The following is a 26051-nucleotide window of genomic DNA, read 5'->3' on the forward strand; positions in this document are numbered from 1 at the left end:
CGCCACAAAATTTCCTACTAACATATGATTTTTAATGTAAGATTTGGCCAAAATAATGGGATTTATGAGATTTCACAAGAGGCGTACCCTAAAAATCCTCCTCTCCAACTGCTCCTGGTGATGTCACTCCCTCAGTGCTGTGAAACATTCCGTAATACACACTCATTATAAAATCAAAGGAGGAGCAAGAAAAGACTTTAAAACTCACACTCTAATATCTCAAAAACAGTAAAAGATAGAAAAAGCATGTAAAATCAAGATTTGTAGGTCAAAGTCTCATGACTCATTTAAAGTTCAAATGAAGTCTGTATCTAAAACTATGTGGAAGCAGTAAATGTTAAGAAAGGTGTGGGTTCACTCACATTCTCCATTCAAGTGTATGAGTATTTTTCTGTGTCCAGCTGCAGTTACTTATTGTCTCTACACACCTGACAGTACACATTTCAATCAAACTTTGACCGGGTCATGTAGGTTAAAAGTCTTTACTTTTCTAAATATAGGGTCTGAAGACCCATGACAGAAGCCCTTCGATTGCACCACAGCCCGAAATGCGCGGAGGTGTGATTAATTAACCACAGAAACCTCTGTGGTTTCTGCAACAGTCTGCTGCTGGTTGCACAAAATTGAACCAGTAGATCTGGCTTGTGTAATTGTAACATAACTGAGGGGAAAATGGAAACTCAGGACAGTATACTTAATTACCATATCTAACTGCAGAATGTATGTTTATTACTGTTTATTAATGACTTATTATCGTTTATAACTGCAGACATAATGGTTTATTTAAAAGTAGGAAACGTGAGATTTTACTTCACTATTAATGATACAACTGGCAAGAGAGATTTTTCATAACCTGGTTTAGTGGCTGGTTATGGTTTAGTAGTTCACTTTGTAATTTATTTATGACTTCTGAACTATTTATTAGATACTTTATTAATCCCAAAGGGAAATTAAAAGGCTGCTTTATTAGAAAGTGGTACCAATTAATATAAGTAAGAAGTGAGTACATGTGGAATGAAGACAGACAAATAAAGCTGAAGCAAATTTCTTTACTGAAACAAACAAATGAATTTTACAAAATGCTTGAATGATAATCTGGAAGTTGAGTTATTTCTCTTCAGGAGGAGACAACAAGAACGGACAGCTCATCTCCTGTGTCAACAGGTAACATCTTAAAATAGACTACATGACATTTACACTTCACAGGTTTCTGTGAAAATACACATAGAACATGTTTTACAAAACAATGCAATAAAATAGAATAGAAAATCCCCCCTCCCCATGTACAACTCTTGATACTTTCTGAATGATAGAAATCCATTCTCCACTGGACTGATGAAAGCATGGTCTCAGAACTGGTAACAACTAACTATAGAACTAGCGTTCCTCTGTCTGCAGTCTCACACTACAACAAGAACAAGTTCACAGGCAAATGATGGACATTGAAGGCCACCTTGTCCTAGTAACAAGTGCAATGTGATCAATGAGCTTGGCCAAGAGGGAGGGGCGCACAATCCATAAGACATCTTAGAAATGTACATTTAACATTCTAAAACAGATTTTTAACAAATTAGCAATGGCAGCACCCAACTATTCAAATGTCCTTGCAAACTGGACTTAAATAAAAGTGCAATGCACAACTTTCAGTAGAAGAGTGAGGAAACAACTGAGTAGACAAAGGGCATTAAAAATCTGAATGGATTCTTTAAAATTCATCTCTATACTGTAGAAAAAATAGAACATACATCATCCACCTCAACCTCTGCAGCATTACTGCAGACTGTAGAGGTGACTTTCTCAAAGCATCTTAATAAATAGGCTGGTAAAAACAAGTCAACATGTAAAAGCTATATTCACTTCTACTAAATTAAATGGAAAGGAATGCAGTTCATGTTATTGTTAAACAGGAAGCATATTCAGTGGATTAAATGGTATTACTCCCACTTAAAGACATACTTCATCCATATATGGTCATCTTTGTAAAGTTTGTAATATCCATGTAGCGTGGAATACTGGGTGAAAAAGTTTATATTCGCATTCCTTCTCAGAAAACGGACAATCTAATGTAACTGTTGACACAAAGAAGTTGTAAGGAGATTCTTTCAAACAACAGCGGGACAATAAAAGAATCAAAACATATTATGTAAAAACTTTGAAATGACTCATGGCAAGCTGCTGTATTCCACTGTGTCCCCCAAACACTAGACTAGAATATCAGTGGATGCAGATACACTGCATATTATCAGATGGATATCTGTGATGTATATAGCATAACACTGATATACTGGTATTAGTGTACATGCCAGCCAATAAGAAATATCAAAGATATGTTTGAGGTCATTTAGAACATTACAGTCTGTCCAGCAAAGAGCTCTGACAAGAAGATGTTACACTGTAAAACGTCAGGGTCGGCTCAATACATATCTTGGTCAAACTTTTGAAATAACAGATTTATGCATTATAGAATAATCTCAACTCAAAGGCCACTTGCTAGATTCCACAGAGCTTCAAACTGTGGTTGAAAGCCCAGAAAAAGTCATTTTTTTCTGACACCACTGATCCTAAGGTCAAGAATGAATTTCCAAGCTCAACCAATTCTTATCAAGTACAAAAAAGCTGTCAGTGAATATCTGGTCAGATTTGTAATCTTGTTTACTTATTGTGTGTTTTATGTTATTAATACTGTAGCACTTTGAGTTTCACTATGAATGAAAAGCAACCAAAAAGCAAACTTTAGACTGAAATTGAAGCAAAGAGCTTGGAACCCCTGCTTGAGTTTAACATTGGAGGACTTTTGCTTCTTTTGATAAATGAAAAAATGGTTTTATAGGAAACAAACAAAAAGAAAAGATAAATTCATATCATCTTTCAAGGCTTGGGGTGGTCTGTTTCAGTATTGGTAACAAAACTCAGGTATTGTACCTGCGCTAGTATTGAAGAATGCCAAACAATACCCAACTCTACTCAAACATGTATTTTCATGTATTTCTGCCACCTGGGCCAGAACACTTAACACTTGTGTTGCTGCTTTTTTTTCCTGTTGTTAAAAAAGAACCTACTGTCAAGAAAAGGCTGTCATTTCCGTTTTTGTGAAGGATTGCCAGTACAAACATTCTGTGTGTCATTCCAGGCTATCAGAGTCAAGTAGCTGACCAACACAAACATTCTGGGTGAAGTATTCCTTTAATTAAAGGATAATACCAGTGCAATTTAGTTTTCTGATTTATGCCTATTAAAGAAGAATCTAAAGATTGTAGCAGAACGTGTGCTAAGAAAAATATGTGTGTCATTTAGTTTTGTGAGGACAATGGGAGTTTTAAGCATGTAAATAAAGCTGCTGAGTGGAAATGTCAGTGGTGAGGTTATCCAAGAGTTCTGCTACCTGAACCTTTCAGGCCCTTTTGGTTCCAGCTGTTGTTGATGTGTAAAGCTTCAGGCTCGGGTCAGGTTTGGTAATTTTCAAATGTGATTTATGATGAAATTTCTCTCTTACTTTTCCAATTGCATGCATCCATGTGTTGCAAATAGATAGATGGGAAGAGGGAGCGAGACAGCGTGTAGCTAATTTAGTCAGACGAGCTAACAGTCAGTAATTTAGGACAAAAAAGTGAAATATAGTTTCAGGTTTTGGATCAGGTTTGGGTCTCACATTTGGCAGTACCAGTCAGCAATGCTGGATCACCAACTGGGCAAAGCTGTCAATGGCTCTGGGGCCCCAGTGACCCCCAAAACCCCAGGCTCACTGTTATCACTATGTTCATTTGATTACTCGCAAATTTGTCAGGGAATTTGCACCACTCAGTTACATCACAGGGTTGAGGTATATTCTTCTTATTCTTCTTCTATGTGCCAAGAGTGTTTCCCCCTAACTGGTTAATCTGACTGTTGTGGCAAGTTGGATTCAGTCGGGTCTTAAAGATGCAAGTACAGACCAGGATTGGCTTCAGTTTTCATCTAGTGCAGAACTCTAGTTTAGCCTCTTCAGAGTAGCCTGGCTGGTATACGGGGTAACAGTTTTGGTAAATATAGAACTTTATATTGTTAAATTAATAATTTGGGCAAAAACTTTGGGGTTGGAGATAAAAGGGACAAATGGAATGAAGACAATAAGATTAATTTAAGGAAATTAATTCAGTTATTTGAAGGCTCAATTTGAATTCACAAATCACCTCAAATATAAGAATACATATTAATCAAAAGGTTTCTCTTTGATAGCTGCGGGCTTTGTATTATAGGCACTAACGGCAACATGAAAATTAATAAAATGATGCTGATATTATCCTTTAAATCGAGGTAAACACTAGAGTGGCAGAGTTCATTGAAATGTTTAGTAAAGAGCTGTTCATTTAACATTACTGTAGATAATAGTTTTACACCTGCTTTCTTTCATTGGTGCCCTACAGTCAAAACGTGACTTTATTGTACAAATGCCATTTTTATATTGCTTCCTACTGTTATGTACTGCCAGGGCTGCACGTCAGCCTACTGCACTATGGTGTGGAATCCTATGCAAAACTAAAATGAAAATACTGCTGTTTCCTTGATCGCAGTCAAACTAAGCAAACAGAATTCTATTTGACTTATCAAAGATGGATGAATGAGACATAAAAAATGAAAAACAGTCCAAAGCAGGTCCTGAAGGAAGTCATCTGGAGCTACACTCTCTCAGTGGCTAGCTGCTAAGTTAAGGTACAGTGAGCACAGTTCCAGTCTGTCAGTGCTGGTGGTGTGTGGGTGAGCAGACAGGGAGTGAGGGCTACTCCATGATGGCTCTGTAAATCACAGGCTCTATGTAGTCCCCCCTGTAACGCGAGTTGATCACTCTCTGTCTCTTTGACTCCTGGATGATCTCCTTCTCTTCAAAGATCCCATCAAATCTCATGTCTGACGCTTTAGACTGCAGAGACAAGCACAAGACTTCATGACAACATTGTCTTTTCAAAAGTCTCTCATGGCTTTCACACATTTAAGTTTCAACTGAACACATGGCTTAAGAAATGAGAGGGATAAAGAATCCATGCAGCTGTTGGTTGCACTCACCAGTCTGGATTTGACTCTCTTTGGGAGTTCCTCATCCAGAGTGTAGACATCATCTCTCTTGGCTGTTAGCTGCGAACCATCCTCAAATTCCACCTGCAGTCACAGAAGGATTAAGAGTGAGCAGCTGTATTACTCTTTAAAAGATTCTGCAGGAGAGCACATTCCAAAGACTGCAGGTTGGAATGTCTGGAGCCACATTCTCAAAACATTGTAAAGCTGAAAGTAGCTCCTAACTAGCTGAGTCAGGAGTCCTGTAGTCCTGTAGGACTCCTGCGTTTTTGGTCTAAGACTAATTCACTAAACATTTTATGGGACATGTGGTTTCAAACCCTTTTAGCCACAGCACCTCTTGAAATGAAATGTTTTATCATGGCACCCCAAGCCACCCAACCCCCAATATCACTGAAGTTATAATAGGGGTTAGGTTATAAGCTTATTGGTTCTAACAATTTCATAATATAATATAATATAATATAATATAATATATTTAAGCTATATTTTATCAATATGAAGTGAAATAATATGGACTCATTCTCAATCACTCAGAATAAGAACCAACAGGTGCTGTTACACATTTACAGATAACTTTGCTAAAAACAAACAATGAATACAATTAAAAATGTTTATATGTTAAATGTATTTCTTTCATTTTCTTCAATTAAAATAAGCTTATATTTAAAATGTACGTGGGAAAAAATTTTTTAAAAATTGTTGCCGGCATTTTAATGGGACATGTGAGCTGTTGTTGACTGACAGATGTCTCTTGTCTTGTTTTCATGTTTACCAGCGATCAGAGAGCCACATAATACAAATATGAATTTCTGAACATGTGACACCACAGTGAATGTGCACGGACAATGATACATATCCGTCTTCCACAAGCAGCCAAAACCTGTTGGTTAAGCCGTTAGCAGAGTAGCTTTGTCGGTCGTCTTTGTGTTGAGATCTGAGATGTTTTTTGTCTTGAATCACTGCTCTGACACTCACTTTGTTTCTGACTGCTGACCGCTTACAAAACCACTGAGCCAGAAAGCGTTTTTCCCATAAGAAAATGGATCTGTACAATATTTTTTCATTGTTGCCATCTTAAAGGTTCAGTTTTAGTGTAGTTCAAAAAACAAAAGCAATTCTTTTGGGAATGGACAAATGCAAAACAAAATATTCCCAGACAGATGGATAATTAATAAATGAAAGCTACTGACTGAGTGAAGTCAGCTTTCCCAATATAAATTAGTCTACTGTTCTATTAATCCTTAAATCAAAGCTGGCACGATACAAACACAAGTCTTACCAGGTACATTTGGATGACATGAGCTGCCACAAACTTGGCCCCATACACCAGGCCATCTGTCCATCGCACCTGAACCACTTCACCCTGAGGTGGAGGTCCGAGCTGGGCGCAGTCCCGATTCTAACAGAGAACACACAGATTGTACATTTCTGAGCAAACTGACTGAAGGCATTCATTTATACATCCTGGCATGTGTAGAACTTCTACATATTATGGATTAAAACATTTTGAAGGGCACATTGAAAACCTTTTCTCCTCTCATGCCAAGTCAAATATGAATATATATGATAACACTTCTTGTTATCGTTATGTTTGAAACACCCAACTTAATTTTTAACATATAACTTAATAATATCCTCAGTGGTGATTATCTGTACATGTCAAATTAAAGACAACAAAGTGGATGATTTAATAAAATATGAACTGTTTAGTTTATGGTTCATGGGTGGAATAAACGGTCAAATCAAATATACAGCATCCAGAAATGGCTGATATTATCTGTCTGTCGCCACAAAATCAGCCAGTACTGTACAGTTCAACAAATTGGAGAAGAAACAGCAATGTGAATATAAATGAACAATTTCTGTCATAATAAATTAAAAGGACATGATAAGAGGGTTAATGTACTTAAAAGGAAAATTTCAGATTTTTTTTTACTTGTTTTCATTTTTTTTTTTTAAATGACAAGTTTGTGATAAATTTGTGAAACCTACCACAATGTCTTCGGGGAAAAGATTGTCGCTGAAAGAGCCATCATCAAAGTTGACTTCATAGAAGGTCTCTTTGGACAGTTGCACCACGTCACACTGGTAGTAGCGGCCGTTCTTGTGCTTGCAGATCACCTTCTGTCCCACAGTCAGCTCATGCATGGCTGCTTTATTACGCTGTCGGAGGAGATATAGGTGACATCGTGTCTATGACTTCAAGATGTTGACTGGAAACTGACTTTTGAGAACTTTTAATATATAACAGTACTGGACAATGCTTTTACTGTGCAGTGCATCTCTAGTTCACATGAAGTCCTTAAAGAAAAGCCTTACCTCAATCTGAGTGGGGCCTTTGTGTCGACAGCAGGTGACATGCACCACAAAGGGCCATTCGTCTGGCTGCATGAGGACTCCAGCAGCCTGGGCACAGGTGGGGTGGTAGGCAGTGGGACAGCGGCCGTGAGAGCATTGAACGCAGCAGCCCGACGCCTTCTTCATCCTCTTCTTACAGTAGTAACATTTCTGTTGGGGTTCAAAACAGCAGCCAGGGTGAAGCAAAGCTCACAAGGTACAGATGGAGCCTTTACATGTCAATGAAAACATCCTATTAGACAACTGGCCCATCACCATCACTATGCAGAGGGCTTTCATGCAGGCTGCAGCACTATTATACTACTATCTGACTGTAAACATTGATATGTTAAGTTAATACAAATGGACTGACCAAGAGTCCAAAATCCTAAACCCTATTTACTATCAAAGAAGACAAGGAAAACCAGAAAATATTCACATCTGAGCTGCTGGAACCAGTGTGTTTTGCGTTTTTGCTTTAATGATTGATTGATTATTAAAATTGTTGCAGATCAGTTTTCTGTTGGGTCAACACACTGGCAGAAACCCTGGGATGATATTGAGCATTTTGCTCAATGACAAGTCTGTTGGATGACTGAGTGCTTTTAGAAGCAGATTTTAGGTTTCAAACTGGCTGCTGTGCCAACTTGTTAGAGCTCATTTCCAAGCTGGACAACCCTGCTGACTGTATAGCCTGACTCTGAGAACAGTATACAGTACAATGTGTGCTTTGTCTGATGCCAACAGTATTTCATATCCCGACAGTAGTTTATCCTAAAATGTGGCTCTTTGCTGCAGTGTGTGTGTGAGTGCCTCAAGGTTAGATGTGATGCAATCATAACTAGCAGCCACCACATGTGCTCATTAGCTAATTCATAAAAGTGTGAACTCACCAGTTTAAATCTCTGCAAAGGGATTCCACTTAAATCCACAGGACTTCTTTCAGTGATGCTGACAAAGCGAGCCTCTAGCACAGCCACCGCACACAGCACATGTACCCACCTGCAACACACAAATAACACTGCATTGATTCTGAAAAACACAACTTTAAGGCCTCTTGATTTTAAAAACTAAATGTTATCAAGTTCAAGGATGACGTATCATTATCAAAGGGCACATGTTCTAAACTAGTTAAATGTTCTTTTCAGAGGACTCAGGAAAAAAAAACCTACTTGTTGTTGTTGGCTTTCTGCAAGGCTCCACCCCTCAGCGAACACAAACAGCAGTTCTGCAAGAGAACATGTCATCAATTAACTGTCCAGACAAACATCCTTCAGAACTGAGGAGAAGAGATGAGGTTATCCAGGTTTCTGTCATGTCCAACACATAACCAGGACACGTGTAAATGCACACGTTGTAGCTTGTTAACTTCATCTGCATCAATGTTCAAAGCAGTGGCTACAACCACAGTATCTGAAACCTGTAAAGAGGCAGTGTTTGATTTAAAAATACTAACAATTATTAATAATGTAACTTTGGTTTATAAGCTCTTGAATGATTACTGAGCTATGCCCGTCTCCTGGATCAAACAGTTGTATATGTGATCTATGGCTGTTGTGCAACACAATATAACAGTACAGGAACAGTAGCATCTGTAATGTTTAACTCCAGCGGTTCATAAATCTGCAGTTGAGATGTCAATATGCCTCTATAATCCAATTTCATTCCTTATTATTTTTCATATTCAAATTCTATTTGAATTTTTAACCCTCAGATGTAGGCTATTATTGATATGTACACTGTGTACACAGGCTTATTCATTACCAATGCCACTATCAGCATGTGGTTGTTATATGTTCTGTCCATTAGAGGGCATTCCAACATTACCAATAAACAGCTGATAGCTTTCTTGCTAAGTCATAATTAAGCTTAGGCACAAAATGAATAACGTTAACTAAAATATAAATATTAAATAAGCTTTCATTGCACTGGATCATAGTAATTAAACTACACACTTAACTGAAATGTAAATAAATCCCTGTCAGTATGAGCTTATTTACATGAACATGTGACATGATATTTGGGTCAGGATGCACTGCAGCCAGAATGATCACATGACTAGGAGCTCTGTGTCCAAACTGCATCACTCATCACTCATCACTCAGGCTCAAGTCTGCTACTGTGGGCCTGCTTTTTCAAAACTTTTCCCTTTGTTGACCAAAATCCAACTTTCCACCCATCACTTCTTAAATAGTGAGTAGTGGTGATGTCCATGGGTGCATCGCTTTCTGCCATTTCTGATATTGTAACATTAGAGGTTAATGTTAGCACATTGAATGTGAGATTGTGATTCAGACTTGGAAAACTTTATACATATTCAAATAGTCATTGCAGGATTTGATTGGTGTTGATTTTTTTTTACTATTCCATTTATATTCCATTCTCAAAATGTGTTCCAACAGCCCTAAACTGCAGTAACAGCAGACTACCAGATGCAGAGTTAACACTGGATGTCTGTTACCAGCAGCATCATGAGCAGCAGTAGCTGTTTCATTAACTTGTTGAGGATGTTGGTAATTCAGTCAACAACCCTGTTACAAAGCCAGCCTCTGTCATGGATGTGAGTCTGAGAAGAGGTTGAGTCCAGGTCGAACTGAAATGATCTCTCTTAAACTACTGAGCTTAGTTTTTACTCAGAATGGTGCAGTTAAATGAAGCACTTCAGTCACTGTATGGTCATCTGACTCCATACTGGCAAATTGTACATGGAAGCCTCAGCATTCAAGCAGGGATATCTCAATGCCAAAGTGCTCACTGGAGCATCTCTCTGCACTGATTATCTGACTCATCATTCAAGACAAACCTTCAATGTAAAGAGGCACCACTACATCACGAGCACAAGCACAAAATGTGAGCTGTAGTGTTGAAAGGGGCAGAAAAACAATGACTAACCTGTTATTAGTTAGTAGTTGTTCATGTAATTGATTTCATATATTATGGGATATTTGATTTGTAAAGGAGAGATGTAGATCAGTAACTGTATAAATACACATTAGAGTTGACAACCATGAATGATTTTTGCTACTTAACTGCCAAGAAGGCTCAAATTAAACATCAACACGCCATGCTGGGGAAATCAACCGTGGTGTGTTCACTGACCTCCGTCATGGCGTTGGCCTTGCAGCGTGCACATTTCCACTCCTTGCTCACACTGGCTGGATCTACACCATAACAGCCTGGAACATACAAACAAAAACACAGTCTGTGTCTCACATGCACACTACACACTCATTCTAAGCAGCTGTTCACAGTGGAAAGGTGACGAAACGTATGCAGACTACAATGCCCTTGATTTTTAAGTGTGCTGTTGATAGGCACTATTCTCCCTTAATGTTTAGTAATAGTGATGAAAGTAACAGTGGTTAATGGTGAAACAGCTCTAGAACATAAAAATAATGATTGAATTTCATGTGGTTGTATGCCAAACCTCTGTCATCAAATATTACTGTCTAATTCTAAAGAACAGTTCTGTGCTAATGACATGAGAAAATGAAAGGATTGAAAATAGAGACAATTAGAGCAGTATGAGGCTGGCTGGAGACTACACACATACAGGCTGTGTTACATACTGGATTTTCAACCAGTATTCTCAGTTCAAGCTAACACTGCTTGGTAAGAGGAAGCAGTGGTGGAAAGTAACTAAGTGCATTTATTCAAGTACTGTACTTCAGTACAATTTTGAGGTATTTGTACTTTACTTGATGTGATGCTACTTTATGCTTCCACTCCACTACATTTCAGAGGGAAATATTGTACTTTCTACTCCACTACATTTATTTGACAGCTTTAGTTACTTTTCAGATGAAGATTTGACACAATGGATAATATAACAAGCTTTTAAAATACAACACATTGTTAAAGATGAAACCAGTGGTTTCCAACCTTTTTGGCTTTTGACGTCTTACAAAAAGCAGTGTGTAGTCGGGGTCACATTTCACATGTCTATGAGTTGTTAACAGCTCCACCAAATAGTGATTTTTCCCTCTAAACTTCTCACATGCTTTCATTTCAATAAATGTTCAAATGATCCAATATTTCAGCAAAAATCAAAGATTAGAGAAAAAGTCCAAAAACTGAAAACAGATTTGTGTATCAGATTTATCTGCTGACCCTTTGGAGGGGCCCGACCCCTAGGTTGGGAACCACTGGACTAAACTAGCTAAGTGTATATAAAGTAGTGTAAACTAGCTCCACCTCCAGCAGCTACAACAGTAACATGCTGCTCTAACACTGATGCTTCACTATTAATAATCTAATGATGTCATATATAATAATATATCAGTCAGAGGGACCAAACCACTACTTTTACTACAATACTTTAACTACATCAAGCTCATAATACTTATGTACTTTTACTGAAGTAGGATTTTTCATGCAGGACTTTTACTTGTAATGTAGTATTTTTATACTGCTGTATTGGTACTGTTGTAAAGGATCTGAGTACTTCTTCCACCATGGAGGACCAAACACATTGTGTGTTGTGTGAGCAAGATGTGTGTGTGTGTGTGTGCGTGTGTGTGTGTGTACTGACTGGTGTGGACCCGGACGCTGCACTGAGAGCAGGTGATGAGGAGGCTGGTTCCGTCTTCCTCCAGGTGAGGTGTGATAGGCTGCTCCTCACACTCTGAGTCCTCCTCTGTGGTGGTGGTGAAGCACATCTCTGGGATCAGAGGCTTGGTCCGCATCCGCCCGCCGGCTGCCATGACAGGACTGACTGCACTGTTTGCACATTCAGTCTGAGAACACACATATGAGGCTTACAACACTCTCTAGAGATGATCCATCAGAGACACAAACAAATGATATTCATTTAGGTTTAGGTTCACAATGTGATCATGCTCAAAGAATACTCACTGCTGGAAATACAAGTCTATGGCACATGTGTCTAGATATCCTATTCTGAACCAGTTTACAAGACAGTTATGTCTATGAGACAGTTTGCTGCTCTCCAAGTTTTGAATTATAAGTATTAATTGCTTGCACTCCACTCATCCAGGGAATATTCCTCCACAATCTCAGTTGCTACCTCTGGACATAGTGTCTGAGATACATAGATACAGATGCACTTAAATCCTTATTAGCCTGCTAGAAACATGATAATACAACTCTGTAATCATCATGCTGGATAAGATCCTAGATCTGAAGCACTGTAATTTAATCAGCCACTGTGGCAGTTACTGGAGGTGCACTTGATATACAAAAGTAACACAAGTGTGGGTATTGAGACAGATCCAATCACAGCTCAAGGTCCACTTGCTTGCCCCGGAGCTTTTAATTGTATCACACAGTCCTGATCAGTAGATTGAGTTTTATGTTCACATTTAAGATATGTCACAGATGACAGGAAACAAGGAGGGAAGAATATCCTCATATTTCTGTTCATGTTAAATCCAAGCGGCTCATTCAGATCAGCCAAAGCTGCTCAGTAATGCTGAAACAACATCCAATGTAGCATCACAACTGTATAAAAGACTGTTCAGGGGACCAGGACAGATGGGATGAATATGATAAGCTATATTATGAATATGAAAGACACTTCAGTGTCTAAATACAGTAACTTGACATTGACAGTTAGCAGTAGATTGATCTGATTGTCAGGCCATGGACAATCTAAATGAGCTGTGCTGATGAACTCTTATTTTTGACATCCCTTAAACATATATTTAAATGTCCATTATATGTTTAACTTTACATTCTGTAATTCATAAATATATGAGTAGGAGTATGTGTCTGTAGTACTGGGAGAATGACTGGTGGGTGGAGTGTGCTGTGGTGCTGTGTACCTGCTGGTATGTGTGGAACAGCATGCAGATGGAGCAGTATGGAGGTTTGGAGCCCATGCGCTGGTTGTACTCTCTCTCTTTCTTCATGTTTGGAGGTCTGCTCTGCCACAGGTGAGCCAGAGGTTTGGCCCAGCCCTCCCCTTCCAGACCGCCCTCCTCTACTGGGGGGGCCTCCTCTGGGGCCTCTGAGACACAAAAAAAACACAAACGTTAACACACAACTACAGATTAAATAAACACATAAATAGACCTTATTGTAAGCATTTTCAACACATTGTCAGCATATATATTTTTATATCTTTTTAGTGATCCACTTCCTTCACTGATTTAATTAACATATGTTACTCTTTGCCCTGGTTTCACTGATGGAAAACATTTTGCAGTCTGCTCCTGGAAATACAGCACTGAAAGACAAATGTTGATGTGGCAGACCTTCATCACTCATGCCGTCCTTTATGAGCGGGTGGTGGCCCGGCAGCTGTCCCAGATCACTCTCTAGCTCTCCATCTCCAGTCAGCTCTTCTGCCCCCTGCTGGACAGAAACACCTCCTGTCAGGCTGGACACCAGCTTATCAACAGACCATACTGGTGGTTCTGCATGTTTTAGCCCATTAATGACAAGTATTCTTCACATTACTGCCAACCATTATTAAGAGTAAACTTCCTTCCAGGCAGCAGTTCTGTTCAGTATTCTGTAAGTGAACTTGCAGCTGGTAGCTAATTCATTACAGTGTTTCTGCTGTGTCTCCAGGCATCCAGAACTCTTCCTGTTGTTGTGTTTAAGGATGTTTGAGTCATTTGAGTTGAGAGCTGCCAGTTGAGAGACACCAAACAAAAAATCTTTTACTTACTTTTATCTTTTTCACTGCAAGTGGTTGCTTATTTTTTGTGTCATGCATTTAACAGCTTATCAATGTAATGCTTCCAACTTATGACTGTTAGTTCTTGGACATCAAGGCCTGTTTTTGTCTTAGAATCTCTCCTAGGAGTCCTAGAAGTTCATCTAGGACTAAAATCAGTCCTATCTCACAGAGATATTGATGAAGCTTCCTACACTGAACTTCAAGGAGGAAGCATTACTCCTGGGAGAGAGTTGCTATTTATAACATCCTCAGCCACAAAGTAGAAATTATGATGTCATGTCTCTAAATACAGAAAAGAGCACTACTTCACTACTTTCATGTGTAGGCTTCATTGTACAGCTAAATATCAGACTATATGTGATTAATCTATCTAGATGATCAATTCCAAAATAATAAATACCTTAAATCTCATAATGACATTTACCAGTACGCCATTTGCATAGTAGGCTTAAGTAAACATTGCCAAGAACCTGCATCTCATACAATATATGTATATGAATTAAAATACTTAAAGTAGATTTTTTTTTCCTTGATGCATTTGTGTGAGACACTTGATAAATCCTTGAATGCACCACCAAGCCAAAAACTACATACAGGCAGTGAATTGCTCACTGTGATGGATTCAAGTCTGTGCAGGTTGGTACTAGACCAACCACTGGACAGAAGGAATCAATCTAACAACATACATTTTAGAATAGAACAGAGTAGGGCAAAGTTTAGAAAATGTATAGTTGAGTTAGTTATTGTGCAAACGAGCGTGTGTAACATCTGTAACCACTTACTGCTTTGCTGACATGTCTGATGACTTTCTCTATCTCGTTGTCACTGCCATCAGTCTTCTTCTCTTCTTTGGGTGGGGCTTCTCCCTCTCCGTAGTCTCCTTTGGCGTAGCTGTGGACATGCAGGACATCAGCAGGGCTCAGCGTCCTGTGAAACAGTTTGTGTGCTGGGCTGCAGCTGCTGCCCAGCTCGGGCTCCTCACTGCCGCCCACCTCCTCAGAGCACGGAGCTACCACCTGACTTTCAGCAGGCTCAGGAGGGCCTGCTGCTGACACGCCATTCTTCTCTTTTTTTGACGGGCTTCGTCTGTTTGATGTTTTCTTAGTGTTGGCTTTGGACTGAGATTTAGACTGCGGCTTGGCGTCCTTCTCCTTCTTAGGCTCTGGTTTGACTTTCACTGTGTCTGAAATAATAAGGCAGTAGTAAATGATTGTTTCAGCTACTCATACTTCACATCATTCAGAAATATTACTGTGATTGAAAGACATTTTCAGCTAAAAGGAAATAATGGTACGCAGTAATGATCCAAAGCAAAACATTTTTTCAATGGCGTTGTGGCAGTGCAACAACCAGCATAAGAAGCTCTCTGACAGTTTGATATTTTCCTGACCCCAAAATTCTCTTTCCTCATTTAGTGTTGAGCCCAGAGCCCAGAGCCCAGGTGGCAGGAGAGGCACAAACAGGTGGGAAGTTCATTCAAATAAGGCAGCACAGTGTGACATTCATTGCAGTGCAAATGCTGCTGTCACATCAGTTACAATGTGATCATTTATGACATGAGATACAGTAGAACCGATGACTGAAATAGTTCCTGTTATAGTTCTTCTTTCTTTCATTTATTGATATCATGCTTCATGGTGATTGGCTCAGCTATGACATCAGTAATGTGACTGGCTGAGAGTGTACAGACACATCACTGGTTCTTGCATCCAAGACCTACCACCTTGTGCTTCTCATTGCACTTGCATGATTAAAATAAGGCACACGTGTTAATTTTCAGAGTAAATTACTCAGAAATGCCATGAATTGGTCTACATGTGAGTGGTACTATACATGTTTTAGGACAGCTTTAATAAAAGAAACATCTGAAACAATTTGATGGTGTTCCAGGTATGTTAGAACCATGTTGATGGGACATTCTGGGCCTTAGTTAATATGGTATATATTCAGACAAGATGGCATCACAGATGGTAGCCATGATATTTTGCTCCTGTGTTTTTGTTTATTTTTATTGTATATAGTGTTTTTAATAAGATCACCTTTATAAGAGACAAACTCATAAACATTGGTCTTTGTATTCCTCACATCAAACTGGATTTTTCTTTTTCCCCAGGCTGTTTGAACATTCTTGTCACAGGCGGAGCCGCAGTCCTGGCCATGAGATGCACGAGGACCCAGGGAAAGTGCTCCGGAGCACTTGTGCGACTTCGCCAATATGGATCACACACACACACCTCTCCTGAGCATATTCCTCACAAATTTGCATTCCCTTTACAACAAAGTTGACGAACTGGAACTGCTCTGCGAATCTGGGAAGGCTGCTTTCTGTTTCACTGAGACCTGGTTGTGTGAGTCTGCCCCTGACAGCGCGCTGCAGCTGGATGGATTACAACTCCACAGAGCAGACCGCCACTCAGAGGCAACCAGGAAAACCAACAGAGGGGGAATATGTTTTTATCCACCATGGATGGGCCAACAATGTCATGATACTGTTAAAATACTGCTCTCCTGAATTAGAATCATCTTTCAAAAACTATAAAAATTTCACTCACCAAACAAATGAATGCAATGGAAAAAACTTTCCAGACTCCATGGTTATTGTTATAAGAGACTTTGACTACGCCAAATTCAACTGTGAGCCCCCTAAATGTGCTTAGGGAATGTGCTGACGAGCTAGCAGATGTTCTAACAGACATCTTTAACATCTCTCTGAGTCAAGCCATTATCCCCAGATGCTTAAAAATCACCACAATAATCCCAGTAGCAAAGAAATCACTTGTGGCCTGTTTGAACGATTACCGTCCCACTGCCCTGACCTCCATAGTGATGAAATACTTTGAACAGCTTATCAAGGCACACATCACACACAGCCTCCAAACATCACTGGATCCATTCCAATTTGCTTGTCTCCCTAACCGATCTACGGAGGATGCAATATCTTCCACACTGCACACAGTACTCAGTCACCTGAACAACAAAGACACCTACGCTAGAATGCTGTACGTTGATTTTAGTTCAGCGTTCAGTACTATTCTCCCACAGAGACTAGTGGAGAAACTTTCTCCGCTCGGCTTCAATACCTCCAACTGTCGCTGGATCCTAGATTTCCTGACCGAGAGACCACAGTCAGTTCATGTTGGGGACAGAATCTCAGACTCCATCATGCTGAGCACTGGAACCCCCCAAGGCTGTGTGCTCAGCCCATTACCGTTTACATTGCTAACACATGACTGTCAGGCCAGATTCAGGGGACAACAGATCATCAAACTTGCGGATGACACCACAGTGGTGGGGCTCATCAGCAGAAATGATGAGACATTGTACAGGGAGGAGGTCAAACACCGTGTGGGCTGATGTATGGACAATAATCTAGTGCTCAATATCGACAAGACCATGGAGATGCTTGTCAACTTCAGAAAGTCACAGTCTAAGCACACACCCCTCAGCATCAGTGTTGCAACATCGAGTTCCTTGGAGTGCACACCTTGGACAGACTCACCTGGTCAATGTTAATCCATTATTTCCTGCGGTGGGAGGGACAGACAAAAGCCCCATCAGGCCAAAAAAAATTTTTTTAATGCCAAAATTAACGCCAAATATCCATTCATTCAGAAATCAATAGCGCTTGGGAGTCTCTGTGCAGCGCTGTTAGGTACATGAGTCAACCTCTGTGTCGTTGCCTGGGAAACTATTGGTAGCGTAACTCCGTTAAGGAATTGCGTAGTATGTTTGCGTAGCGAGTGAAAAAGAGCGAGCGGCAGAGAGGTGATGGTGAATGTGAGCGGAGCAGAGGAAAAGGTTAGTAGGAAGTTGTCAGTCTGGCAGTAGATGTACAGTACAGACTACAGTGTGTCAGTTAATAAATGCTAAAAAGTCACGTCTGTTGTTTCTGGATGTGCTGGAAAAGTGAAGGGGGTTAGCTCCAAAGTTAGTTGGTTCACTGTGCACTCTGTCCCATTACATTTACACAACCATCATTGGTCTGATCCAGGATGAGGACAAGTCTGCGTACAGACAGGAAGTGGCGCGGCTAACATCCAAGAGCAGCCATAACAGCTGGGAGCTAAACACCCTCCAGACAGTGGAGTTGATAATAGACTTCAAGAGAACCCCACACCCCTCCCTCCAACCACCATCAACACCACCACAGTCACGCACCGAGGACATCAACATAAGCTGCATAACCAAGAAGGCCCAACAGAGGATGTTCTTCCTGAGGCAGCTGAAGAAGCTCAACCTACTGCAGTGTTGATCCAGTTCTACACCGCCATCATTGAGTCCATCGTCTCATCACCCATCACTGTCAGCAGGAAATACTGAGTTTGCATCAACAATAACCTAATGCAGCTCTAATACTGCTGAAAGTGATCAGTAAAATAAGGCTGATATCTGAAAGTATGGACAGACATGATTCAGTGAGAACCTACAAAAATAGTGAGAGCTGAACTTGAGCTCAGTGCATGACACAGCTGTTTTTTGGGGATGGTCTCACAGAAACATATGTGCATGATTAAAACAGGGTGTATTGTACCTGTCTAAACAGCCAGTATGTGTTCCTACATATATGAACTGTGTGGTACCTTTATCTGGCTTCACAGGGACTTTAGTTGGAGACTCTGTGCGGGTCAACTTGGCCTTCTTTGGCTCCACCTCCTCTGTCTCCTTCATGGTCAGGTCAGGTTTGACATCTTCAGAGGCTTCAACAGATTGAAGCTGACGCTTTGTCCCAGTCTGAGGCTTTGGGCTGATGCATGGGGGACATTAGTGAAGACATGTCCAACAAGACTCAAAGGGAAACCAGACTAGTGACAGCAAAGCATCAATGCAGTGAGTGAGGGTGTTATTTAATTTGTTCTAATTTATGATTCAAATACCCATTTAACTGCTATGAAAATATCATATGTGAATTCTTTAAATTAAGCTTTCATCAAAGAAAATTGTATATAATTCTAGACCTTCTGTCCTCCTGGACAGGGGTTGGGGGCTCCTCCGATCCAGTTTCAGTGGGACTCTCTTTTGAAGGCTCGGTCTTGTCTTCTTTCAGAAGCCCAGCAGCCTCTGGTGTGGGCTTGGAGTGGTCGATAGGAGCGTTGTCCTTTCCTGCCTTCCACAGCTTGTAGCGGTCAGGCTGAAACTTGCGTACAAACACATCCATGGAGATCTTCACCATGTCCTGACGGCACGAACACTGAAAGGAAAACAGAGATGAACATTTTAGTCCTAGTTTGAAACAAACAGGACAGAGCAGTACAAAACAATGCTTGAGGAACAGTTGAATTCATTATTGGCTTGATAATAATCTCTAGAGTATTTCAGATATTCTGGCTTGTTAGCAGCAGGACAAAAGAATGGAAATGAAATGTTGGTTCTGAGCAAGACATCTTGATAACTTATGACCAAATTTCCTCTGTGTATTTCCCAAGAGGATAATCTCTAAGAATTTCTGTGGCCTCTGACCTTCCCTACAGAGCCACCATCAGGTTGAAATTTACACTTCAACACATGTAATGTCAAAATATCATTGGCCAGTTCATTCATGGTCTTCAGAGGATGAAGCCTTTCAAATCTGTACGCTCAATAGGTTTTCCTCTTATGCCCCTCACAAGACTAGGTGAATCAAACCACAGGTATAATAGAGACTTAAGCATTGTTTTGATAATTATTGCTCAGTACTTGCAAGCTAGGTGTGTTAACTTCACTAAATAATATCACATCATGAGCCACAATATCTAAGCCGTTTGAAATTTTGTTGCAAAGATGCATCTGGAGCTTTTCCAAGTGATCTCCATCAGCTTAATATTAATATATAGTTCAAGTGATGCTTTGTATACCAGTGTTGCCTGTTTGCCGTAATCAATCCACCGCTGGGTGGCAAAGTTGGTGGACTCAGCACAGTTGAAGCCATGGTTAAAACCAGCATGATAGCCAAATGGGAATGTCACGATGAACTGCCCAGCCTCCTGAGTGACCTGAATAATAAAACAACACATAGAATATTTGATTTAACAGTTTTATACTACAGTTACAGCAGATTCTCCATTAAAAGCCAGTTGACAAATGTACTCTAATAGTTCACATGGTGAATTCAGAATGATGTACATTTCTATAGCACTGACTTCATCAGTACAAGTCATGTCATAGTCACCACTCTGCTGAGAACACTTTCTCTTTTTAACAGAAATACTAGTATCAAACTCTACTTCCAGTCGCTTCCACTTTCTTGTGTTTTTTTTTAATCTGCATTAAGCTCTTGTCAATAAACTCAACACTTCCTTCAGATTTTTCACATAAAATACCTACCAGGAATGGGAAGGATTGTTCCCTCTGAGCAACTCAAAGGATTTTAATACGTGTTTAATGTGCGCAGGAGAATTTCATAGACAACAGCTTAACACCAAATGAAAAGACTGGTGAAGAGACTAATTACTGAGTGAGAACAATATTTGTTTTAAAGAAGAGAGACCCATGGCTGCTGCTCTGAGTAGTGAGTATGACATAATTGATTGTACTGATGGAAAACAGGGAGGCTTCCTACTAAAATATGATCAAATATACTTAATAAAGGCCTGTTTCTAATATAAACCTGTTTCAAATAAAGGCCTGGGTTAAATGCCTGGGCTGAAATGAATAAATCATCATCATTATCAATATGTAATCCTTCTAATGATTTTCCTGTTTGTTACAGCCTTTGTTGTCACATGTTTCTTATTTCTCCACAATGTCATGATGTCAACTTTTAGTGAATGAAAGGTCACCTTCTCAAACGGTATGCCGTATTTCTTCAGGATTGAGGGTGAAATCAAAGTCATCTTGTGGCGCAGGAAGGCTTCACAGCTCTGAGCATTCCCTGGAAAAAAACCTGGAAACACAGACATCCACATCAGTGCAGATAATCCTCTCTGGTTGTCTGTATTTACTAAGATATTTAGAGGTTAAACTAGTAAATGGGATGTGTTAACATTGTGATGGTCTCTGAGGTACTTTCCATGTAGTACAGAGCTTCACTGAGAGCAACTTGACTTCCTTTTTAAAACCACTGCGCATGACCCAAAGGTCAAAATTAGAGTGGCATGAATGGTCAATTTCATATACATTTCAGGACAAACATGGAAACATTTCCTGGTTAAAGAGATGAGTGCCTGTTGTAGACATGTAACATTAAAATCCATCTATGGAACTCTGTAAGAACCCATCACATACCCTTGGCAAGTCGTTCAAGTCTTTTCCCATGCTCAGGGGGGACGACATACCTGAGGAGCAAAAAAAGTGCAAATATATTAAATAAGATGACAGCTATGACAAAGGCAGCAGAGTGAGGATTGTATCCCAACACTATGAACACATAGTGCATTCCAACACTTTTAAAATGAACAATATCTGCGTATTTGTAGATTCTGGATTTTGAATGAGGAAGAAGCAGGAGATGTAATTTTAAAGATTTCATCGTGGTAATTAGCCTATACTTTTTTTGTGGAAAAACCATATCAAACACGTTATTGTTCCAAGCTGAGTATTATTATATGTCTTAATACATGTCTAGAGGGGATCATTTGATGCTGCTTATACACAGTCATTTGTTGTATTTGATAAGCACAGACTATACGACCACACAGCCTTAAAGTAACCAGAGAGGATGCAGTCTCCACAAAGAGTACACATCACATTCTTCAAAGCAATTTGACTAAATAAGTGTGCATTACAACCTGTGCACCCACTGAATGATGTGTAGATGTATTTTACAGTGAGGACAAAAGGATTTATTAACAAGAACTATTTTCAAACAGAGATCAATAGGTGAAATACGCTAGCACTGGTTTGAAAAACACAGAAACTAGAAGGTCCACTTACTAGAGTTTCTTTTTTTTTTTTTTTTTTAAAACTACATTTCAGTTGTTGTCATGGAGACAACTGACATGATTAGAAGAGCTAGAAAGTCAACCTGTTTTTTTATTCAACTACTTTTCCAAAGCTTCAGAATGAACTTTCATGCAAATAAATGTTCTGTGCATCTGAGCACACCAGACTTATTAACAGCTTTTTGTGTTTCTGTGAAACTAGAATGAAAGATGATTTACATGGCAGTATTTTGACTATTTGAATGATGCTATACATCATTGAGCAAATTTGCAATGTCGTGTTTCAGTTTTATTCTAGTCTAGTGGTTTACAGCCGAGGCATGTCATCTTAGATATAAAGAGTGGTGGAAGAAGTATTCCTTTATTTCAGTAAAAGTAGAACAGAAATACTCCATTACAAACAATGAAAGCCCTGAATTCAAAATGTTACTTCAGTAAAAGTAGGGAAGTATTATCAGATAAATCTACCTAAATTTAAAAAAAATAAAAGTGCTCATTGTGCAGAAGAATCCCTTTCAGAATGTTACATCATTAATATTATCATTACTAATGCATTATCATGTACAGCAATGTGATGTATTGTAGTGTGTTGTAGTTGGTCATGGAGGAGCCAATTTTTACTATTTTCTACAATGTTATAAGCCGATTATAATTTTGTATGTAAAATCTTAATTTGCAAAGTAAACAGTAATTCCAGCTGCCAGTGTAGCTGTAGTGCAGTAAAAAGTAGTATATTACTCTAGGAAACATAGTGGAGTACAAGTACAAAGCAGCAAAAAATAATTGACTAAAGAGTTCCCACAGAGTGTGCAACTCTTTTTATGTGGAGTTTCAAAGTTGAGTCTTTTAACTAACTGGCTCAGGTAGCATTCCAGATTTCCCAGGGTGGGAGGATTAGCACGTCCATATCTGCATGTTGTCATCATATCACAATGTCAGTGAATCACTGTTGGACCATGTGAGATGTTACTGATTAACACTTGGTCTGCATTTAAGGTCAGCCAGAATCACTGACTTTTTTCTTATGTTTGTACATTAAGGTCATTGGTAATAGAAATCTTAAAACATGATACTGCTAATGCAGTGCAGCAGTGACAGGTTGAAAAGCAGTGTGTGACACTGTGACATGTGTGAAGCTCTGTTAGTGACTGTACCAGGACTTCGGTTCTCCAAAGTGAAGGTAGTTGATGCTGTACAGATCCATGTCCTCAGTGTGCCATGCGAAGGCACTCTTCCACATCCCAAAGTAGAGGTATGGTGTGTTGACTCCTTTGATCTTAATCCCGCTCTCATTCTCCACAGTATCCAGAATGGTGTTGAGATGGCCAATGTTCCACTCAGTCACATCCTGTGAAGAAGGAATTTAACAGAGGTTAGAGGATGACACGGATGAAAAATTGCTACATGTGACACCTTTAACTGACCTGGAAAAGAAAGTACTAGAAATAGTTGGTGTGTGAGTATTATATTGAAAGGTTTGTTTTAACACAATGAATAGATGTAAGTTCCAGGTGGTGGCATTATCCAGTCTATTACCACTCACTGGATCATAGAGGGTTCCACTGACATCAGCTCCATAAAGGGGAGGGTTGAAGGTCAGGTTCTTCCAGAACTTCCTCTCCAGCTCCTCAAAATCCACATATCGGGGATTACAGAACCTGCCATGAGAAATGGTTTTGGGATATTCAGAGAAAACCATTTGAAGTCCTATGAAGGAGCTTGTTTAGTAATCACAGTGATGGTCTTATAGAAATCACTTATCAGTTTGACTATGTAAACTTACTTGTCCATGTTGGAGGTCTTGCGGAACTCATGGACGGTCATTGGCTTCTTCTGGATGTTGTACTGTGTGAAGAGGCCTGACTGGCCGGTCACCACCTGCTGAATGGGAGCAGGAATCACCAGGTCATCTATATCATCGTATGTCCGCCTGGGTTTCCAGCCTTTAGGTGGAATAACCTGCAAGAGAAGAACAGAACAGAAACAGAGGGATGCTGAGATTTCTCAGGTTCTGTGTAGATTAATACACAGTTTCTCATAGATTATATAATACTACTTACTTTTGCCATTCCAGCTTTGTGTGCTCCTTGTGACTCCATATAGGCAATGTATCGGCTGAAGTCCTTGAACTCCTCTTTGGACGGGGTGAACGTCATTATCCTTGAGCCCACACTTTGGGCTGGCGTGTCTGTGGTCATCTTGGGACTGTTACTATGACCTCGACTCTGATTGGTAGAAAAACATGGAATTGACCATAAAAACATTGAGTTTACATACAGTATACGGCTGCAACTAACACAACAAATCTTTTCATTTTTTTGTCTATTAATTGATTATTGACCATTTAATCCAAAACCCAAAGTTATTTAGTTTACTATCATATATGACAATGAAAATTGTCAAATGGTCATATTTGAGGAGCTGGAACCATCATTTTGTTTGGCATTTTTGCTTGAAAAATTACTAAAATTTAATGGATTACCAAAGTAGTTGCTGATCAACTAATCAATTACTGTAGTAATAGTTGCTGCTCTCAATACATGTCTGACAGCAACATATTTGACTGTGTCTGATGCACTTTAAAACAGTTTAAGCCTCTAACCCAATCTGCCCCCATTCTCTGTGCTTGGAAATAGTACCATATATCATAGAAACTGCCTTAATGCTATTATTCTATTTGTGAAAACAGAAAAAGGGCAATTTTACTGCTTTTTCTCCATCAAGAATACATCTAACTCAAAACCCACAATATCTAGACTTAGCCAAACCTGTATGTGGTTAACATGTAGATTTTGGTCTGTTTAAAACTCCATTTCAGATTTGTGAAACCTTTATTCTATTTGTGAAAACAGAAAAACACAAGATGGTTAGCATATCTTTCCCCTTAGCTTTCGATTCAGACGCTAACTTCAACGTTGTGTCTCAAGCACAACTTCTCTACCTCAAAAAACTGAGGTCAGTATTTTTTTTGCATCCATTCAAGTTCCCTCCGTAGGCTACGGAGGTATAACATACTTGCTATAAATGCTATAAACTTATTTATCTCGTGAACCTCCAATGTGACTAACGCTATGTTAGTTATGTGATGTGCTTTATAAGGATCTTTTCGTGTGCAGTTAACCAACCGAGCTGATGCTCAACTTTGAGATAACAGTCAACATACTTCAAACTCCGGCTTTACGGACTTCACCAGCAAAACCCTTAAGACGTAGGGGTCCGCCCACTGGTAACTGTGAATGGATACTTTCCCAATTGATTCTGATTCTCAGTCTGTGATTGGATGAAAACCATGTCTGTTAAAAACCGTGGCCCACTGACAGCGCTGCTCCTCGGAAAAATATTGAGCTAGTCCACTAGCTAACATGCTAAGTGCAAGATAGCTTGTTCTGCAACTCACGTATTAAAAGTGTAGAGAACAAAAAAACAAACCACTGCCATATTATGACGTAAACAGCAAGTAACCTGCATTTACACACAATGCGAGTCGCAGTGTCAAACCGGAGAACTAACGTTACTGAGTGAAAGCAGAAGCGGACTGAGCTCTGACAGCTGCCCCGCTCTCTGCTAGCATTCTAGCAAACACGGCTTGTTGCTGACCGTCAGTTTCTTTACTTCTACTTTAATACAAACGATCTCATTCTAAAGTGTCTAACATTAACTTACACACGCTGAAATGTAGACGAGTTGTTTTTTCTCAGGTCACAGGTAGTAGAGTAGAAATACAGACATCATCAGTCCGGGTAGAAAAGACAGTCCTCCATTATTCCAGTGACGCATGCTCAGTCTGTGTTTGTTTACATGGAGCTGAGGGGGCGGGGTTTCCGTAGTCTCCCAGCCAATCACAACGCCCTCTTTTCCAGACCATGCTTCAGAGGTGTTTTAATTGCTGAGGGGTTTACTGATAATCGATGCTGGACCAGTGCATCCCAACGTGTCAGAGATCAAAAAGCACTCTTGGGGAGAAATTCTGATATGATATATTTCTGTATATAAAGTTCCATAGTCAAATTATATATGTACGTACAACGCTATATGATATTAATATATGCATAGTAATTTTAATCAGTATGCAGACCTGCAGTTGTTAAATCTGATTTTAATCAAGCTATTTTCCAAGTATAGACTGCATTAAAAAGATCAACCTTCTGATGATCCCTGTG

General features: G+C 39.6%; 1 protein-coding gene across 1 annotated transcript; it reads right to left on the minus strand.

The window, feature by feature from the left end:
- Positions 1 to 1029: 1029 nt before the first annotated feature.
- Positions 1030 to 25664, minus strand: kdm4aa (lysine (K)-specific demethylase 4A, genome duplicate a). The gene is made up of 22 exons (XM_042416666.1): positions 25555 to 25664; positions 23952 to 24116; positions 23675 to 23850; positions 23435 to 23549; positions 23046 to 23239; positions 21236 to 21285; positions 20791 to 20894; positions 19867 to 20004; positions 18991 to 19223; positions 18616 to 18779; positions 14818 to 15218; positions 13605 to 13704; positions 13173 to 13357; positions 11921 to 12125; positions 10489 to 10565; positions 8562 to 8617; positions 8283 to 8391; positions 7372 to 7560; positions 7045 to 7215; positions 6332 to 6451; positions 5041 to 5133; positions 1030 to 4897 (listed from the first exon to the last, which is right to left on the minus strand). The coding sequence occupies exons 2-22, from the start codon at positions 24087 to 24089 to the stop codon at positions 4757 to 4759; spliced, it is 3159 nt and encodes a 1052-aa protein (XP_042272600.1). The 5' UTR covers positions 24090 to 24116; positions 25555 to 25664; the 3' UTR covers positions 1030 to 4756.
- Positions 25665 to 26051: the final 387 nt, after the last annotated feature.

The sequence above is a fragment of the Thunnus maccoyii genome, chromosome 7 (genome assembly GCF_910596095.1).
Source record: "Thunnus maccoyii chromosome 7, fThuMac1.1, whole genome shotgun sequence".
NCBI lineage: Eukaryota > Metazoa > Chordata > Actinopteri > Scombriformes > Scombridae > Thunnus > Thunnus maccoyii.

Bases quoted from the DNA above. Each gene is read 5' to 3' on its own strand.
- kdm4aa (XM_042416666.1), bottom strand. From the start codon at position 24,089: ATGACCACAGACACGCCAGCCCAAAGTGTGGGCTCAAGGATAATGACG. The intron at 23,550-23,674 runs GTAAGTTTACAT...TTCTCATGGCAG, and splicing joins AAGACCTCCAACATGGACAA to GTTCTGTAATCCCCGATATG. The intron at 20,005-20,790 runs GTGACCTTTCAT...TTTATTATTCAG, and splicing joins ACGGCATACCGTTTGAGAAG to GTCACTCAGGAGGCTGGGCA.